At 41.6% G+C, this 20,967-nt stretch overlaps 1 protein-coding gene across 1 annotated transcript; it reads left to right on the top strand.

The window, feature by feature from the left end:
- Nucleotides 1-2,080: 2,080 nt before the first annotated feature.
- On the top strand, nt 2,081-19,211 carry LOC311188552 (uncharacterized protein; the record flags this gene model as incomplete). Its single annotated transcript, XM_084260003.1, has 7 exons — nt 2,081-2,143; nt 9,351-9,517; nt 11,453-11,554; nt 13,469-15,272; nt 16,129-16,263; nt 17,097-17,277; nt 18,967-19,211. The coding sequence occupies exons 2-7, from the start codon at nt 9,372-9,374 to the stop codon at nt 19,209-19,211; spliced, it is 2,613 nt and encodes an 870-aa protein (XP_084116129.1). The 5' UTR covers nt 2,081-2,143; nt 9,351-9,371.
- Nucleotides 19,212-20,967: the final 1,756 nt, after the last annotated feature.

Here is a 20,967-nt window from a genome sequence, read left to right as displayed (position 1 = left end):
TAAGCAGCCAGTCCTCAGTCTTCCCTGCTGATGAACAACTTGTTTCCTTCTGGTGTTGTGCTGTGGTCATTTGTCCTTTCACACAGAGCTCTTCTTGAACAACAGCAGAAGAGAATAAAACTGTTTATGAACTCAATACAGAATCTTTAAGTATTCAATGATAATCTTATTTTTATTTGTCAGTTTAGCACAATGCAGGCTGGCAGTGCTGCTTTAACTAAAGCATTGGCTTCTACTAAAGCTCTAAGGTAGCACCCTCATATCCTAAAGACATCCCAAAAGGCCTTTCTTACGAATGGATAATTCACCTGTAGTGCCTTAAGCATGTGGTTTTTATCAACCCCTAAAAGTTAAGTGACAGCCACAGAAAGTTACTGTTGAAAATCCAGTTTTCTGAAAGAAGGTGTATTGTCTGGGGCACAGAGGTAGGTAGCACTCTCACTTTCCACTCTTACAGAAGTTGTGAAGCATAACACAGCACCCACAATGCTTTGGAAGTTTTCCTTTGGTTTGAAGTAGTTCCTATGTTGAGATGTAAAGGGATTGTTATTTGGGCTTTCAGGTATCAAACAGCGCTTTATGAAAACCACTTTTAAAGTTGCCAGTAGTCTTATGGTGTCCCAGAGGTGGTGATTAGCCAAATCATTAATGTGTATCAAGTCTGCTGTGACAGAAGAATGGCTAATTACAAATAGTTGCAGTTAGAGTCTTAGACACATGTTTACTGAAAAAATCATTACAGGTGGTGTAAAGATATTTCTAGTCATCCCTTCTGAAAGGAAACTAATAAAATTAGCACCTAAGGGGCAGTTGTGTGCACATGAGTGATTCCATTGTGGAGCCCACTGTTTTAGCTTAAATACAAGGAGCCAAATATTTGCCTGTGTGGGCCACAGAGCTTTCTGTAGGGTTGTATTGCTGCTGCTCCTATCTTGCAGTACAGCTGGTGTACTGTACATGCTCTGAAGACCATTCAACACAAGAGCAGCAAGCTCAGTGCTTCCTAGAAGCATCAAGGTATCTACAGAGACATTAGCCACAGTTGGATATAGGTACAGTCTGATGTCATCTTGCTACATTAGTAGAAGAGCAGGTGCTTTAAGTTTTATGAATATCATAATATGACTTGCACATTGCATCTTGATTTATCTTAATTATAACAGCAGCCTCTCCTCAATTCATTGTTTCCACCAATTAAAGCTTCATGTCAGTGAAGGTGAAGCCTCACAGTTGTATGATGTGCAGACTTTTGCTATGTCTTGTAATGCTGAAGTTGGAGAAATGGAACATGTGCAAGCTGCAGGCGTGTAGGTAGGTGGTGGCAACTTGATAATCTGCTTTTCAGTAAGGGAAGTATAGGAGGTTATACTGCAACAAGTTTAAATGGGTGTGCAGAAAGTATTTGAGAATCATTATATTATACTTTGAGGACTCTTGGGAATATGTTTTTCTCTCTCCTGTTTTTGGGGTAGCAAGGACTGTGTGGCTGTAGGTCTGAAGATGGGGTGGAGCCCTTTGGTGGGTGCAGTCCCAGGCACTTGAGGATTCTTTGGCCCAGATGGGTGTTCAGTTCTGTGGCAGATGTGTGGTGTTGAGCAGGATCATGGGTGCAGCTTGAGTACGGGCATGGTGGATGTGGACATGTGTGGTGTACCTGTCTGTGTGACAGGATGAAGCTGAGTAGAGGAATCTTGCTAGGCAATATGCCTCTGTATGATCCTAGGGGCAGCACCACTTACCTGTTCTGGGACTCCCTGTGACCTGTGGCTGGCAGCTCTCCTGTCTGCTGAGTTGTTCTGTCATGTGGGTTCTCACAGCAATGAAACAACTCTGTTATTGTTCTGCAAATGTGTAAGATGTACATGGTACTGGAGGAGCTGTGGGTGGTGTGATGTGGAAAGATGGTGGGAGGAGCAATAAGTGGTATCTAAAAATTAGTTTCATGTCTAACAAGTACAACTTTGACAGACCTGGTAGTTACTGGTCTTTTTTCCTCATTTCTTTTAAATAGGTTAAGTCTGTCCTTCAGAATCTAAATTTCTGCTTGCACAGCAATGCTGCATACTTCAGAGAAGAGAACTTGTATACTGATAACAAGGACATGGTCAAACAAAGTGCCGCCCCTGGTTTTTGCGAGTCACAGGTGAGTCCAAAAAGTGAATGTGTTGTATGATGTATTGTTTTTTCTGACCAAATGCAGTGAATAACCACTTAACAAAACAACCCAGATACATAAAGAGAATGCTACGTTACAGACAGTGCATCTTTCATTGTTGCTTTGCATCAGTACAGGAGAGGGATCCTCTGTTAATGGAAGTCAGCAGTTCCTCCTTCAGCCAGGCTCTGAGCACAGCTTGTCAAGGGCATTTGTGAGACTTACCACAAAGTCTTCTGAAGAACAACTTTGCTGGAAGTTACCATGAACACACACACAAAAAAACCCATTTGATTATATGAAATTAATGTATTTAAATGCTAGTTTTTAAAATAAGCAAAAAAAAAAAAGGCCTAGTAGCTCATGAGGGTTCTTAATGGTAATTTGGCTATAGAACCCAAATGCTGAACAAGCATCTTAGAAATGTACTTCTTCCACGCTGCCTCAAGTGTTGCTTTTGTATGTTATTTTGACCCAGCTACCTAAGAGAGATCTGACAGACCTAATTCTTTTTTCTCAGAGAAAAACTTTCTTAAATCTTTGAAAAGGAACATTTCTGTTTGCTGCTGCAATGAGCCTTTTAGATGACACAAAACTGGGATTTAAAAGGAGGGCTCCAGTAATCTGCAATTTTTATGGTTTTGTCCCCAATATTAACAAGCATCTGAACAACTGACCTATTTTCTCCCCTAAGTTTAGTTTGACATATACCCATGTCACCAGTTCACTTCTGGTTAGTTACCCAGGTAACCCAAGAAAGGCAGTTCATAGAATTCAGGTTTCTTTTGACCACGACTAGTTTTGGAGAATCACTAGCTGTGCATCCTGAATGGGTTAGCCAGTTCCAGTGTGCTGTAGGTTCAAATGGCTGTAGGTTGGAGTTATTAGAAGTCTTAATTCAAAAAACAAAACAATGCTTTCCTATGTTTGCTTTATCTTGCCAGGCAAAAGAAATAAACAGGAAATCCTTATCCTGCCAAGAAATCAAGAGAGTACACTCAATGCAGAAGTAATAATATAGTGCAGTGCTGTCATTTACTGTTGCTGCAAGTAAGATGTGATAGATGTTTATAAAAAGCATCTGTAGCAGTGCTCTGTACCAGTGAGTTCCTGTAGTTTTAGGATAACTGCCTATAAAAAGGATTTTTCCTAATGTAGCTCAAATGCTTTTTTGAAAATAAAAAACTTTGTGAGAACTTTGCATCAATAAAAGTGATTTCTTCTAATTTTATAATGAAGCAAATATTTACCTCTGTTTATATTATTTTTTTAGCTTGTAATATGTCCTTTCAGAGAATTGTTAGTCTGATGGAAGCTGTAGGTTGTTCTCACGTCTGAACAGGATAAGAGTGAAGCTCTGTTGAATTTTTTTAGTCTGTGTCCTAATGCTTTAGTTCAGCAAGGTACCCCAGATATACATAACAATATTTAGCAAATGAGGGGAAGACTGTCACTGTTGTCTACCTGGACTTTGTCTGTTAGTAAAGCCTTTGACACCATTTTACAAGAACATTCTCCTGGAGAAACTGGCTGCTCGTGACAGGTTCAACAACCCCAGGTGTTGCTACAGGCTTGGGGAAGAGTAGCTGAGAAACTGCCCAGCCAAAAAGGACTCCTGGGTGTTGGTTGACAGCTGCCTGAACATGAGCTAGAAGTGTGCCAAGGTGGCCAAGGCAGCCAATGGCATCCTGGCTTGTATCATAAATAGTGTGGCTTGCAGGACCAGCGCAGTGATTGTCCCGCTGTGCTTGGCACTGGTGAGGCTGCACTTCGAGTACTGTGTTCAGTTTTGGGCCCCTCACTACAAGGAAGACATTGAGGTGCTGGAGTGTGTCCAGAGAAGGGCAGTCAAGCTCATGAAGGGTCTAGAGAACAAATGGTGTCAGGAGTGGCTGAGAGAACTGGTGTTACTTAGTCTGGAGAAAATGAAGCTGAGAGTAGACCTTATTGATTTCTGCAACTACCTGAAAGGAGACTGTAACCAGGTGGGTGTTATTCTCTTCTCCCAAGTGACAGGACGAGGAATGGGCTTCAGGTTGTGCCAGTGGAGGTTTAGATTGGATATTAGGAAACGTTTCTTCACTGACACAGCACTGGAACAGGTTGCCCAGGGCAGCAGTTGCATCACCATCCCTGAAGGTACTCAGTATGTGTACAAGTGGTGCCTTGGGACATGGTTGAGTGGTAAACTTGGCAGTAGTAGGTTGATGGTTGGACTTGATGATCTTAAAGGTCTTTTCCCACCAAAACAATTCTATGATTCTTTGCTATGATTGCAAGTATTTCATACAATTGTCATAATGTAGTGGTGTATCTGAAAGTCCCTGAAACTCCTTGCGCTCTGCTTGAGGGGCCTTCACTGCTCTGTCAGCAGTTATTGCATCTCAGAATAAACAGTTACCATCTTGAACTGTTTCCAGTACTTTGCTGGACAGCACACAAAACGTTTCCAGTAATGGGAAATGAGTCTTCTGCTGTATTCACAGTGCTGCTCAACCTTTGGATAGAGGACTTCCAGAAGATCATAGATAACCTGTTCCTAGCTGCCCATCTCAAGCAGTGGTGGTGTGGCAGAAACGTGTCTCTGGAAAGTTTGTCTCCTATCTGTGTTTGAAGGTACAGTGGGGCCACACTGGCACTTGTGTGTGTCTTCTCTCCTGCTCATCCTTGGCATTGCTCAGGATCTGACTTCATGAGGTCCTGAGCAACCTGCTCTGAGCAGGGGACTTGGCTACAAAGGCCTCATCCAACCTCAGCTGTTCTGAGGTCTCTACCATGCAGGATCCTCAGTTCCCAATTCCACTTAGTGATTACCAAGTCCTCTCCTAAGCTCTGTAGTCTCATCTGCCTTTGTGTGCCTGGCAGCTCTGTTACCTTGGCACTTGGTTGGCTGAATGGGAGGGCAACAGCAAGAGTAGTGACAGCCCCCCTGAGGCTTTTGCCTTCACTGCTGGAGCAGTGAAACCAGGTGTGTAGTAACAGCAAACCTTTAGCAAGCAGCCTGGGTGAAGCAGAAGCACAAGGCTGTGAGGCAGCAAGAAATGAGTCAGTATATAACTGAGCACAGGACTCACATCACAGGTACCTCAGCAACATCAGTGCTTAATAACTGTGATGCTAATTGCTTTCATATGTAGTTATAGTTTGAATGTTACCATTATACTGATGAATTTCTACTTATTTCTCCTCGAGTAAGCCAAACTTTGGAAAAGCTTCTAAGCACAAAGAACTGCGTGAGGCTTTTGGAACTAGTGACTGTTTCTGGTAAATGCTTCAGTTTGCTTACTCTTTAGATGTGCTGAGCTTCTTGCAGAAGTTAAAAACCACCTGTGTGCATGTCCGATGACTTGTAGGGTGAAATGAATTAAGTCAAAGCCCTGCTGAAGGCTGGGAGAGTTGTCATTTAGTTTCTTGGGGTTTGTGGGGTTTTAGGTTTGGTTTTGGTGACAGCATTTCATTTATTGATTGTCAGGGTAGGAATTCTGAATGAAACACTGTGACGCCTCTGCAGGCAGCCCTCTGTTTGCAAAGCCAGTTACAAAGGTTATGACACTATCTGAAATTCAGTGAAGAATTTTGAAACTAAGGCAAGCTATAGGATGCAACACACTGTTTACTCTCTTTTTAATTATAACTTATTAGTAAAGAATAGATGAGGGTTTCTCAGTGGTTTTGAAATCTTAACTAGGTAGAATGACAGACTCCAGTGTTTTGAAGTGCCCAGGATTGAGGCTGTGTCTAGGGTACATGAAGTACCTCCACTGTTGATCTTCTGTTATGTTGTCCTGCACAGGTCACATTAGGAGCGACTAATGGCTCTGAAAATAAAAGATAAATCCGTTAGTTACAGGTCCTATTTTTAATCTGTGCAAAAGTATTTTAAACTGTAGCCAAGTAGCAGAATTTATCTTCCTTGCTTCCTAATAGACTAAACAAGACCGGGCCAGGGTGGGGACATTGGCATGTGCTTGTTGATACTGTTAAATTGTTGCTAAAATTCTGGCCTCTGTCAGCTACTGTTTTCCTAAGTGATGCTTGTGTGTTGTTCAGCAGTAATTTACAGCAGATAATCTGGATATCTGAGACACTTTTGCAGTGTAAGAGTTTACCCGTGTCACCTGTATTACACAAGAGCCATAGAATCTTTAAAGTTTGAGAACACCTCTAAGGTCATCAAGTCCAACCATCAACTCAGCACTGTGGTGTCTACTAAACCATGTCCTGAAGTGCCAAGTCTACATGTTGTTTGAATACTTCCAGGGATAATGACTCCATCACCTCTCTGGATGGCCTGGAACTGCTGTGCCCTTTTGTGTCTGGGCCTGGAAGTTGTTCTTAAATCTCTTTATTTACAGGGACTAACAGTGGGTTTGCACAGAATGTTACAGAACATGTCTAGCCTCTCTCTACAGGGCTGTAGTACCTCTCATTTAATGATTTAATAGGTATTTCTTCAATACAAGCTTATAGCAGCTATTAAGCACTCAGTGTAAACTTTTTATCAATTAATTAAAAAAAAAAAAAAACACTGAAGGGCTGTTCTGTCCTGCTCCTGGTAGGAGCACAATTGGCTGGGTAATATTTCTTTACTAACTTTTCAGACAAGATCTGGGAAGGGAAATCTGAGTCTCTGGCAGTTTTCACTAAACAAAATTCCAGCTGAAGATTTGTAGTAAGCAAGATTTTACTGTTCTGTTTTTGAGGTAAAAAGGGAAGGGAGAAAAATTAAATTAACTTAGTGTTTTTCTTTTAGAAAAGATAGTGTGTGAAATGATCAACATAGAAGTATTGTTCTTTTTTAGTTTACTTAAATATAAATAACTTAAAAAGCTCAAACTATAAAAAAGTACTGGAGCAGCTCTAGGCAAGCTGAATGCATAATGCTGTATTCAGACAGTGTAAATCTGCCTTAAGCCCTCTGTCTTCTATCAGCTTCTTCAGGGCTTTAGAAGTATTTCTCCAATAGCAAGCACTAGTCTCTCAGAGTTGGCAAATTTGGCCCTATAAATATGGCTTCTGGTGACAACTCATTTTTTATCTCAGAAGCAATAACTTGGGAGCTTGTTGTGCAGGGGTTTTTTTAGCTTTTTTTGGAATTTAAGTAGTACATGGTTGAGAACTTTCTGCAAGAAAGGATTTGGCAAGTTATTTCATTTGGAATCATGGAATGCATTACGTTGGAAGGGACCTTTGAAGGCCATCTAGTCCAACATCCCCTGCAGTGAGCAGGGACATCCTCACTAGATGAGGTTGCTCAGACCCCCATCAAGCCTGACCTTGAATATCTCCAGGGATGGGGCCTCTACTGTGTCTCTGGGTAACCTGTGCCAGTGATATACTACCCTCATATTGAATGTTTTTTTCTAATATCCAACCTACATCTCCCCTTTTCTAGTTTAAAACCATCACCCCTCATCCTATCACTCCATGCCCTTGTGAACAGTTCCTACCCGTCTTTCTTACAGGCACCTTTCAGGCTATGGAAGGCCGTTATAAGGTCCCCCCAGAGCCTTCTCTTCTCCAGGCTGAACAAGCCCACCTCTCAGCCTGTCTTCATAGGGGAGCTGCTCCAGCCCTTGGGTCATTTTTTTGGCCTCTGGATGAACTTTGTTTGAGCTAAGGCTAGCTTGATCATCCCAGTGAAAGAGCTGGCTAAAAAATTAGAAACTGATATTTTTTACTTATTTCAGCTGTATTTGCAATGTGAGAGAAGTTTATGTTATCCTTACAGTCTGAAAAAATGTCTTGCTGCCCCTCTTCAGCAGCCAGCTATCCAGACATCAGCATAAATTCTACATGTTAGGGTCTTAATTACACTGTTTTTCCTCAATAGATTATTTTAAACTCCTGTAGCAGTGTTTTTCTTTGTGTTTATTAGAACCTTGGTTCACTAAGTAACGCTTCTAGAGTTGGGTGGGAATAGATGCTACTAAATATTATCCTTAAGACAATTTTCTTAATCACTGGCCTCCTCAGGGAGGTGTAAAGCACAAGGCTGTATGCTATAGTCACCTCCAGTCTGACTGTAGCATCCATGGCCTCCCATGTTGGATCCTCAACAATGATCAGGCGGTCAAGTGGGACGTTGATCAGTAGTGTGACTTTGCGCTGGAGAAGTCCACCCCTATGCCAGGCTGTCCTATCAGAAGCATAGGCAGTGGGGTGAGCACTTCCATAATTCCCTCTGCTCTGCCACTGTAAGACCACAACTGGGTACTGTGTCCAGTTTGTGGCTACCCAGTACAAGAAGGTTGTTGGAATGAGTCCTAGAGGCTTCCAAGATGTTTGTGGTTTGGAGAATGGGAAGTCTGAGGAGAGGCTGAGAGCTGGGTCTGATCTGCAGGGAGGTGGGACTAGATGACCTTTAAAGGTCCCTTCCAACCTAACACATTCTGTGATTCAGTGATCAGCCTGGAGAAGAGAGAGGGAAGATCTTACAGGTGTGTGCAGCTGCCTTGTGGGGAGGTTACAGAGAAGGTGGTCCAGACTTTTCAATACTTTTGGTTTTTAAAGGCAGATTTCTGATAGTCAAACCTTTGACAGTCACAGGCTGTGTCGTGGTGATTCTTAACTGAGATACCTTGTGAGGTGCAGTTCCTCACTTCACTTAGATCTCCTATTATTTATTCTCTGAATGGGAAATCACTAATTTAATAGTTTTTCTGGACCTGTGTGTGAAGAGAGATTACTTTGTTAATCCACACTTTATTCTGTGGAGTTTACAAATGTCCCTCTCTGTATACTGTGGGCTCTTCATCCCTGTGTTTCCAGGGATGCAGCAGAGATTATTGCTCTTCCCTTTGTTTTCTCTGAAAGGATGTGTATGCCAGTGACATGTACATTTCCAATCATATAGGCTATAAGGTTCTGAGCTTATGCTCTTGATATGTGAACACCCACAATGTGAAACCTAGAGAGAATCCTATTATTATTTCTATTATAGAATTTTTATTTTTCTAATAGGTTTTTTATTATTTATATTTATTATTTGCTTAGTTATTTTAGAAGATACATAAATTTGGCAGATTAGGGGATAGAACAAGTATTGGACTGTAACATTTTGTCATAGTTACATTTTGTTTCCTGAAATATTATGTAGCTCAAGATACAAAAGGAAGGATTTGCTTTGTTGCCTTTACTGCTCATTTCTGTAAACACCTGATGTTAAAAGTGTTTCCTTCTCTCTTCAACATAGGTAAATAGCAAGAAATAAAAAATGGATGCTCAATTATTTTCCCCGTTATTGGGAGCAATTACCAGTACACCACCTGCTCTAGAACCTTCCCGTCCGTACAGCAACTGGTCAGCGTGTGGAGAGGATATTGGCTCAAAAACACCTTGTCAAGACCGCACAAAGAAGCGGTATGAGTGTTCTTTCAGTGCTGGGCAACCTGGATAAAAAAGACAGGGATCTCCTGGAGAGAGTCTGGAGGAGGCTACTGAGATGGTTAAAGGCCTGGAGCATCTCCCCTGTGAGGAAAGGCTGAGGGAGCTGGGGCTGTTCAGCCTGGAGAAAAGAAGACTAAGGGGGGACCTTATTAATGTTTATAAATACCTGAAGCATGGGATGCAGGGGGAAATGGTCGGCCCCTTTTCAGTGCTTTGTGGAGACCTGAGTAAACTGAATGCCTGTTATTCTGGGCTTTTTGGTTAACACATTACCAAGGATTTTCAGATCACTGGTAGTGAACAGTACTGGCTTGAGACACAGGGAGCAAAGGGTTCTAGTCCCTTGCTAAACAACTGACTGCATTAAGAAGTAGAATACATCAGGAATTCAGGTGTTTCTGCCTCAAACTGCATTGTAGTGCTTCTGGTGTAGGTAACAGAAGGAACAGCTAAACATTTCGCCTTGCTTCTGTCTATAAAATTCCTTAGGTGATTTTAGACTTGCTGCTTGTCCTGTGCTTGGTTTTACCTAGAATTTTTATTCTTTTGTAATTCACCCAGCTTCCTGCTGCCCTGTCTAACTTCTAAAATGGCCAGTAATTTTATTTTTAATTTCCATGGCACATTATAATCTACTCTGATCTCTCCCTTGCTGAAAATTATGTAGATGGAAGCTTTCATTTGTGATCTCCAGTTGGCTGGAGAAATTGGAAGTAAATAAGCCCCCTGTCAGCTTACTGTCTGACAGACACAAACAAGATCCAGCTTTCAAATATCAGTGACAGACCTACATTCAGAAATAATTTTCAAGAATATTTGCACATATGTATGGAAAAACTATATATAAGCATTAATAATATAAAATGCATATTATATATAATAAATCAATGAATATATATATGGAAAAAAAGGGCCTGGACCAGATCCCTTCCAGAGGAATGGTCAGGAAGTAAATAATAGAGGTAGTTAGAAGTCAAAATGTTGTGAGGTCTTAAAAGCTATTAAGGCATAAGTAGCTATTTTCCCTGTGGCAAGAGATTAACAAGGTGATAGTCTTAATAGTTTACTCTGTGGTTTATAGTTTTTGTTAATTGGCAGATCAGTGTGAGTAATTACGTGGCAGCATTAGCAGATGATGGAGTTGTTTGGATAGGCTGACACTGGGGAAGGATGAGAGATCTTCAGGGAAGCTGAAAGGAATCAGCTGAATGAGAATAGGATGAGAAGTGAAATTTATTGAAGCAAAGCAGTGCATGTTGGAGGGAGCTAGAGTTTAACAGTGTTTTGTTCTCATGAACTTCTGGGTAAGAGTGAGGTGTGATTGCAGGAAGCTCTCTAAAGTTGTCATTTTGCACCTAAGTATAAGTTAGGCTTGTGTAAGACCAGTAATGGTTGAACATATTTGGTATTTATCAGGAATATTCAATAAAATTTTGACCCACTGTAAATCACATCTAAAAGGTGATTAAAAAGTAGTTCAACTGAAATATAACTGGGGTTTTTAGATTAAATGAGGTCTTGAATACCAGGAGGTAAATTAGAATCCTCAGGGTTTTGAGATTAATCATATTTACCCTCTATAGGAGACAGTAAAGATTTGAAGACATGTCCATAAAAGTTACATTCATTGAAAAGAGAGGAGAATCTTTTGCTGCTCTTCTATTTTCACATATCAGCTTGAGAAGCCTCCTTTGAACTAAGAAGTTAGGAAAATTGTTCTACTTCCTCTAGGCTATAGAACTCACAAATGCAGGTAGAGATTCCTGTAGGTGGGTGCTAAGAATACACGACATTTAGAACACTTAGCAACTGCTGCTAAAATAAGTTAAAGGTTTAATGTTTTTTCTTTTGCCTGTTTTGTTTAGGAGAAAGACATTTATTTAGGCTTGTGGCTTGGTTTTTTTTCAGGGCACCAATAAATCTTTCTTACTCTGGCAGTGGCCCCGATATGTTTGGGCTGGTGTCAAGCATTTTAGAGGAGCCAAGCAAGCCAGAGCCAGTTACAGACTGGTAAGTTTGTTCTGAAAGTTCTTATGTGTTGGATGTTGGTTTTTATGTCCCTTTTCACACAGATATGATACATATTTTGAATTATCTCAGAGCTGAGTAACAAGTTGTAGAAGTAGTTGAATTCTAGAAATGAGTTTCCTCCATTGCCAGCAAAAAAAAAAAAGGCAACAAACTGTTAGCAATATGTATTTTTTAAAAGTCTTCCATCAGCTTGCAGCATTTAAAGAAAAGCAAATAAATCTCATACTTTAAATGTCAGGGAGTTGACTGAATACAGCTGAATCTAAAATATTCAGTAAATCCAAATGAGCTCTGCAGTTCAACTCAATGCCAAGTGTAGAGTGCTGCACATGGAACATAACAACCCCATGCAGTGCTACAGGCTTGGGGAAGACTAGCTGGAGAGCTGTCAGGAAGAGAAGGACCTGAGGGTGTTGGCTGACTGCAGGCTGAATATGAGCCAGCAGTGTGCCCAGGTGGCCAGGAAGGCCAATGGCATCCTGGCTTGTGTCAAAAATAGTGTGGCCAGTAGGTCTGGGGAGGTAATTGTGCCCCTGGACTGGGCATTGGTGAGGCTGCACCTCGAGTGCTGGGTCCAGTTCTGGGCTCCCCATCATAAGAAGGACATTGAGGTCCTGGAGTGAGTCCAGAGAAGGGCAACCAGGCTGGGGAAGGGGCTGGAGGGCAAATCATGTGAGGAGCAGCTGAGGGAGCTGGGGGTGTTCAGCCTGGAGAAGAGAAGGCTGTGGGGAGACCTTCTCAGCGCCTCCACTGACCTGATAGGAGGTTGCAGAGAGGTGGGTGATGGTCTCTTCAGCCAGGTGAAAGGGGATGGGACAAGGGGAAATGGGCTCAAGCTGTGCCAGGGCAGGGTCAGATCAGATGTGAGGGAAAAGTTCTTCCCTGAAAGAGTTGTGTGGCTGTGGCACAGTCTGCCCAGGAGGGGGCTGAGTCACCTACCCTGGGTGTGTTTAACAGACAGATAGATGAGGTGCTCAGGGATATGGTTTAGCACAGGACAGGAACGATTGGGCATAATGGTCTTTAAAGGTCTCTTCCAACCTTGTGATTCTAAACAGACAGATAATAAACATGAGGGAACAGCATTGGTAGTCAGATTTCACACAGCATTTACTCAGCTGCAACAGGAATAGTGGGCCAAGGTGGCCGAAAAGGTCAGACGCATCCTGGCTTATATCTGGAACAGCACAGACTGCAGGACCAGAGAGGTGGTCATCCCCGTATACTCAGCTCTGGAGAGGGTGCACCTTGAACACTGTGTTCAGTTTTGGGCCCCTCACAAGAGGAACATTAAGGTCCTGGAGCATGTCCAGAGAAGGGCAGCAAAGCTGGTGAAGGGTCTGGAACACAAGTGTGATGAGGAGCAGCTGAGGGAACTGGGACTGTTTAATCTGGAGAAGAGGAGGCTCAGGGGACCTTACTGCTCTCTACAACTCCTTCAGTGGAGGTTGTGGTGTGCTGGGGGTCAGCCTCTTCTCACAGATAGTGATAGGACAAGAAGGAATGGCTGCAAATGGCACCAGGAGAGGTTCAAGATAGAAATTAGGAGGAATTTCTTCTCAGAAGGAGTTTTTGGGCATTGGAACAGTTGCCCAGGGAGGTGATGGAGTGTTTAAATAAAGGTTGGATGAGGTACTTGGGGACACAGATTAATGACTAAGATGGGTGGTTAGGGGGACAGTTGGACTAGGTGATTTTGGAGGTCTTTTCCAACATTTATGATTCTATGATTCATTTCCCCCTCATATTTTGGAGGAGGGCTTTGTATGGTTAACGAAGAATGTGATGGGATGGGGGGGAATAACTGTGGTATTCCAACTGTTTTAATGCAAAAAAAAAACCCAACAAAACTGTTTTAAATCATTACAGGCAGTTTGTTTAACTTTGTTACAGGAATCCTCTTTCAAGGTTGTTCCCACCTATGTGGGCACCTGATCTTGGAAGCAATGGTGAATTCTCAGGGCTCTCATCTAAGCACTCTCTTGAAACTAAGGATTTTTCAAACCTGATGGGCACACAGAGCTACTACCAGGAACAACTACAACACTCCCACGATGTGGAGATGCTACACAGTGGTTTGGAAGATCTTCATCTCATAGAATCTTGGCTTTCTCCATCTGGTCCTTGCACTCAGCATGATAATATACTGAAGAACAGTTATCCTGAAAACTCCTCTTTGCAAAGTAATAACACAATTCACCAAGAAGCATTTTCTTTTAAACATATAGACTATAACCAGCATTTGTGCAGTTATGACAACACAAGGTTAAATGGAGACTATGAAAAAAGCAGCTCCAACTTTAGCACTTTTTCTTCTCAGAACAGAGGGAAGGAAGGCACTGGTGTTCAGAAAGAGTATTGGAAAGCTGAAAGAACAAGGGGCAAAGCTATGAAAAATGCTCAGGAACAAACAAAGTATCCCCCTGGTCTTTCTAATCAGCCTGTTGATGACTCTTGGGCTAAAGTGTTCCAGGACAACCACTTGTTTTCTAAAAGATATGAAAACTTTACAGCTGCTCATAAGTTGCAGCCATCAGTTCATCCATCTCTATATTTTTTCAGTCAACCCCCTAAAGAAAGGAATTTTTCTGGAGGGACAAACAGAAAACCACAGGAAATGCTTGTGCAAAATGATGACTGTAGCTTTACTCTGGGGGATGCTTTTAATAATAAAGAATGTAAGATCCATACTGGTCCAAAAGAATGCTCTCCTAAAGTATCTGAATTTGATTTAGCTGTAAAAAATGTTATGCAGAATGGGAGTTACTCCTCATACCATGGGCATACATGGCTGGATGGGAAAACTCAAGGTCCAACAGCTGCATCTGACCTCACGTATGGAAAGCAAGTGGTAACAAGCCTGCAGCCACCTTCAGGGGTTCCACCCATGTCTGGTGCTTCTCCCATCCATCAGTCTGTAAAACAGTCCTCTTACTACTCACAGATCTCACCTGTCCTCCCTTCAAGGAAAGATGGAAGGTTACACATATCGAATGGTGCTTCTAATAACTTGGGAGTTTCCAACTTCATCTCAGAAAACCAGAAGCTGATGAAACCTTTTGGGCGATCGCAGCACGAGTCATTGGCTAATAAGGAGGGGCCATTTCGTAAATTCCCCATTAATTTTTCATCTGACTGGTTAAAGCAGCAGAATTCCCTAAGTGAAGACCCTGAAAAATACCACAGGTTTCCAAAAAAACAGCCCCAAGAAAATAGTAGTAAAGATGATAGAAGAGGCAGGAGGAACTGGGTTCCTCACTTTGGGTATACGACCCCAAACCCTCAGCAGTTCAATATGTTTCCAACAAAGCCTGAACAGAATGGTGGTAGCATGTCAGACTTCATCAATCCTTCTTTTATCCCTTCTTTCCCACTGATGTCTGATTTAAAGCAAAATCCCAATTTTCCTCCATTTAACCACCATCTGTTTCCATCAGCAAACAACTTCAGCTTTCCCCCGCCCCCCTTTCCACTCTCAGAACTTGTTGATCTATTTCATTATGATGACTTTAACCACTTGAATCCCTTCATCAACGACCTCCTTTGTGGGGAAATAGCTGCACCTTATTTTGCCTTTCCAACACCATTTAACAAGTACAGACCTCCCAGAAATCGCAGTGGACCTGCTAACGAGCTTCATATCCGACTGGAGGAGTGCTATGAGCAGTGGAGAGCTTTGGAGAAAGAGAGAAAGAAGGTAAGACACAACTGATGCCTTAAACAGTTTTTAGAGTAGATACTCGGTGCTCTCAGTCCTTTGAAGGTGAGAATTGCTGTGTGATAGTTTTAAATACTTTTAGCACCACCTACATGTTTTGAAGAGAACTCTTGTATTGTTTGGCATGACTGGTTTTAAGTCATGTGTGGCTTTGAGCTTCAGTTTCTAAGGCTCTTGCCCCTTACCCTGGGCTGCTAACACATTTTTCTCTATGCAGTATTTGCTACAACAGTGTAGCCAAAGCACTGAATTATTGTTAGCTTGGATTTTTTAATTTTTATGATGTTTATTAATTCAATAGGATTTTGTTCTGATTCTAGAAATCTTTTGAGGAGTGGCTGAGGGACCTGTGGGTGTTCAGCCTGGAGAAGGGGAGGCTGAGGGGAGAACTTATCACCGCCTACAACTACCTGAAGGGAGGATGTAGAGAGGTGGACCATGGTCTCTTCAGACAGGAGACAGGACAAGGGGAAATGGCCTCAAGCTGCACCAGGGCAGGGTCAGCTCAGATGTGAGGAAAAAAGTTCTTCCCTGAAAGAGTTGTGGGGATGTGGCACAGGCTGCCCAGGGAGGGGGCTGAGTCACCATCCTTGGATGTGTTTAACAGACGTGTGGATGAGGTGCTCAGGGATATGGTTTAGCAGAGGACAGGAAGAGTTGGACTTCATGATCTTAAAGGTCTTTTCCAACCTGGTGATTCTGTGATTGTGATTAATTCAGAAATAAAGATCAGAAGCTCACCTGTAATGTATTTGAAAATTCTAAACAGCCTGACAAATATTGTAATACTGTACTAATCTCCAAGCTTTGCAATGTCTCTTTATTTCCTTCCCAGACTGAGGCCGACCTTGCAAGAAACTTCCCCGGAAAGCGCCTGTCAAGCTCAAGCAACACTCCTGTGGCTCGACTCCCTGCCAACCCATCCCGAGTTGATCGTTTGATTGTCGACCAGTTACGAGAACAAGCCAGGGTAAGCTTGCTTGAAATACCATCTAGTGAGATAAATTCCTGTCTTTCACTGAATCACAGAATCATAGGGGTTGGAAGGGGCCTCCAGAGATCATTGGGTCCAACCCCCCTGCCAAAGCAGGGTCCCTAGCTCATATTGCACAGATAGGCATCCAGATGGGGCTGGAATATCTCCAGAGAAGGAGACTCCACACCCCCTGGGCAGCCTGTCCTAGGGCTCCCTCACCCTCACTGGGGAAAAGTTCTTCCCCATGTTGGTGCAGAACTTCCTGTGCTCCAATTTGCAGCCATTGCCCCTTGTCCTGTCCCCCCAGACACTGAAAAGGGGCTGCCCATTTCCCCCTGCATCCCATACTTAAGATATTTATAAACATTAATAAGGTCCCCCCTTAGTCGTCTTTTCTCCAAGCTGAACAGCCCCAGCTCACTCAGCCTTTCCTCACAGGGGAGATGCTCCAGGCCCTTCACCATCTCCGTAGCCTCCCCTGGACTCTCTCCAGGAGATCCCTGTCTTTTTTCTACCAGGGAGCCCAGAACTGGACACAACACTCCAGGTCGGGCCTGACCAGGGCAGAGTAGAGGGGGAGGATCCCCCCTTTGACCTGCTGGCCACAGTCCTCTTGATGTCCCCAGGATCCCATTGGCTCCCCCACCATGGCTCATGGCCAACCTGTCATCTACCAGGACCCGCAGGTCCTTCTCCGCAGAGCTCCTCTCCAGCAGCTCATCACCCAGCCTGTACTGATACAAGTGGTTTCTTTGACTTAATGTTTGTTTCTTTAATGGAGATTTATAAATACTTAATGATTTTGGTGTTTTCAATGCATCCGGCAGGTGCTCACCTTAATAGGAAAAATGGAAAGGCTTCGTGGTACCCCTGTACACAGTAACATATCCAGGACCTTAGAACACCAGATGGAAGCCATTCGTGTAACACAGGCGAGGCGGAAGGATGAGATTGTTAATGCTGCTAACCCCCAGAGACAAGGAGCACCACGTTATAATAATGAGAAAGGTAACTCTTCTCCACTTGTATTAGTTTTAAAAGCTTAAAACTTTTAATTTTTGAAAAGTTGGAATTTGCAAAATACACCATCTGAAATATGCAGAATTGAAATATGCAGCAATCACCTCAGCTTCAACAAAAATACTGCAACTCTAAACCTGTCACTTGAAGAAAGACTTTTTAAAGTCTTTGAGATCTTTTCAAAGATCAAAGTTTTCAAAAATCAAAGTTACTTTGAGATCTTCTTTCTTTCCCATTTTTTTAACTAGTTTAAATACTTGGAAACATTCTCCTCTTGACTAAGAGAACTGTAAAAACTGTTCAGTGATAATATATAAGTACTTGCCCTGAAAGTAAACATGTACTTGCTTTAAACAACTAGAATTTCTTTAGTGGCATTTCTAGTCTTGCTTTTCAGCTTATAAAGTAAAAAAGGAAAGTTTTGATGATGATTGATAATTAATTGATTGTGTCTGCCTGATTCAAGACACAAACCCACCAGAAATCACATTTTACGATTCCCAGCTTTAGTTGAAGTAAAGCCAGAAGGATTTGTAGCAGCAGTATGTGCTTTCTGTGGAAAGCACAGGTAGGACAAAGCACGTTTTCCCTTCTAATAGCACTCTGTGAGTGATAACTTGCTATTTAGTCTCATGATCGCACAGCTGATACATACAGGAATTTGGGGGTTGGAGATCAAGATCATATTATTTTTCTTCAGAAAATACCTGTGTCTTAGAAAAATTTCCAAAGAGGAGTGTGCTTCCCCTGCCTCACCCCCATCCTTTTTTGGGTCCTTGCTCAGCACTGTCCTGCATTGTCTGTTTTCCTGCAGTGAAAGTGACAGTGTGTAGGTTTTTTGGCTTCCTAGGATGTGTGTGGGATATTTATACAGGGATAAACTGTAAAGAGTCAGAATGCTTTGTTAGATGTCAAACACCTTCTTTATGGTGTTATATACTGGAAAGTAGTCCTGTAAGCAAATCAACTTCTAAAATTAGGCCCCAAAAACCCCCCACAAACCATGTTTTGATAAAGATTTATAATAAAAATGTATGGAAGCATTATTAGAACCATCCTTGTAGTCTGATAATTTGCTATTTATCTTAAGATTAATGGTAACACCTGCAGTGTAGTTATATTTCTGATAGAGCTGTACTTCTGTTGGATGTTGTGCTGTATAAACACAATCTAAATCACATCTAGAAAAGCCTTTTGTCTATGTTCTGCTGTGCAAAATGTATTGCTTTATGATCACAGACAGTAAAACTCTCAGCCAGAAGTTGGCAGGGAGCCTTTTCTCACTGGGAGGTGGGTGGTTGTCAGTGCCACGGCGAGGAAGGCAGGAGGAAGGAAGGGTTGCACCGTGCTTGTCTGGCTGGCATGGAGTAGATGGTGTTACTAATCATACTTGTTGAGTATCATTGTAGATAGTCCCATCTGCTGACATTAAATAGGTTTGATTGTTATATCACAGGCCTGATGGCTGTGAGATTTATAGCTATCACTTCAAGAGAAGAATGTGAACTGATGGAATTCAGCCAGTGCAGTACCAGCGTATGGCGTTAGCTGGTACTTGAGCAAACCTGGTGATGGGTCAAATTTACAGCATTTTTTTAATCTATTAATGTTACCAGGCTTGTATACCTGTTTGTATACTGGTTTAACCTGTAATGGGTGGGGTTTTTTTTCTTGTAGATGTTCTGGCTCTGGCAGCTGCCATCAGAGAGCTGGCTGCTTCCACGCGCAAGGCTCGTACCGCTTTATGGTGCGCGTTACAGATGACTTTGCCAAAAGCCTCTGCAAGCAGCCTGGTAAAAGAAGGAGTTGTTGAAAGGACATTGCAGGAGCTCTGTCCTCCAAACACAAGCACACAAGAAAAAAACAGCGTGGACCATGAAAACAAAGAAAAGCCTGAGGAACCCACGAGGATTCTAGAATAACAGCTAATAATGATGGTGATGACAAAGGGAGGTTGAGGACTGGGAGGGATGGGCAAAGTGTCCTGCCTAGAGCCATGGAAGGTGTTTTTGATAGGCTATCAAAAAGCAAAAGGGTTAAACCAACTGATCAGTGCTGCAATTCTACTACTGTGATTATGGTGTTGAGAGACACATCTTGTAATAGTGTTAATGCAATTTTAATATTGCTGATATTGCAATGTCTGCTATGTAAGAGTTTTACTATTAAGAGTAACTAAACAATAGCTGAGCATTTCTTTGTGTGCTTATCCAAAGCTGTGTATCAGCTGTGAGTCAAGCCATGACCTGAGAAACCAGATGTGGTAGAACTTAATTCTTTTTTTGTTAATGATGCAATTTAGCATACTTTAAAAAAAAACCCCTAAAAAAAAAGTTGTTCAGGGTTCTTTTTGCACCATTATATAGTTTTTTTTAAGTGCCAAAGTGATCACTAAGTAGTTTGTGTCCTGTCACTCTGTACAGAGCAATCCACACTCTTGTATTGTTTGTGTGACAGGGAGTCAGGTCATTCTGGTTATCACTAACAGTTTGATAAGAGTCATCAGTGTTTAATGTTGGTTGTGTGAAATGCTTCAGCAGTTGTGCTGCCAATTCAGTTTCTAGCTAAACCTTTCTATAGCTTAATCCATTTAAATTTTTCCATTAAAAACAAACAAAAAATAAAGACTTTTGTAGATTTGCAGTAAGCACTGCACTGAAGTACACGTTAGCAGGTGATATAAAATTGTCACTCAGGATTAGAAATTAGATTTATTGATTCCTCAGTGGGTTAAAAAAATAACTATATAACATAGTATGCACTTAATTAAAAATTATTGTTTGTTATTAATGTAAGCTCATGGTACTATAATTTTCAGAAACATTCCATATTTATTTTAATGTCTTTATTGAATGTTTATTTAAAATTCTATTTTAGTAATATAAAGTTGGATATTTTGCCAAATCTTCCAAATAATCAGATTTAACAATTTACTCAGGAAATATGTATATTATTATATAAATATACACATGGTATTTAGGGATTTTTTTTTTGTGGGAAGGGATGTTTGCAAAATATTTACACAAAGCTAACTATATACTAGGTTACCAAAGCTGTTTAACAGATTAATTTTTTGCATGGAAGAGTTAAATATATTTAATTGCTGTTAATTAGTCTCCATCCTGTGGCTTAGACAATCAGAAGTGTTATGTGTTGGTGTGAATGTTCAGGGTGAGAATTAGAAAAGGGGTAAGTTATTGCAGTTGTGTTCTTAGGGCACATATAAGTATTTTAATGCTTTAACAACTGTCTGTTACACAGTCTCTTAACATGTGCTAATAACCAATTAAGGTTCTTGGATACTAATAACCAACTAAGGTTCTTGGGTATCAGTATATTAATGGATGGCTTTGGAGAGAGGTTCTTATTTTAAAACTGAAAGAAGTTTGGGATACTGAAAAGAAAGATTTTTATGTTCTGTAGTGTTCAATGTTGAATTTGACACTTTGTGGATAAATATATAATTGTTTCCATGTATGTATGTACTTGCAAAAACTATTCCAGGTGCAGTCCTGTAGTTTTGGATCTGTGGATGTCTCTAGAGCAGGTGTAGTCTCAGTAGTGCCATCGTTAACTGGTGATGGGCCAGTAGCTGCATACCTTTGGAGGCAAAAGATACACAAGCCTCATCGTGAGCCACTGAGTAAAGTTTAAAAGCTGGAGTTAATGGAAACCAGA

Source organism: Gallinula chloropus (genome assembly GCF_964237585.1).
Source record: "Gallinula chloropus genome assembly, chromosome: 2".
NCBI classification, from domain to species: domain Eukaryota; kingdom Metazoa; phylum Chordata; class Aves; order Gruiformes; family Rallidae; genus Gallinula; species Gallinula chloropus.
Note: the sequence above shows the minus strand (reverse complement) of the source record. Positions and strands in the feature narration are given on the sequence as shown.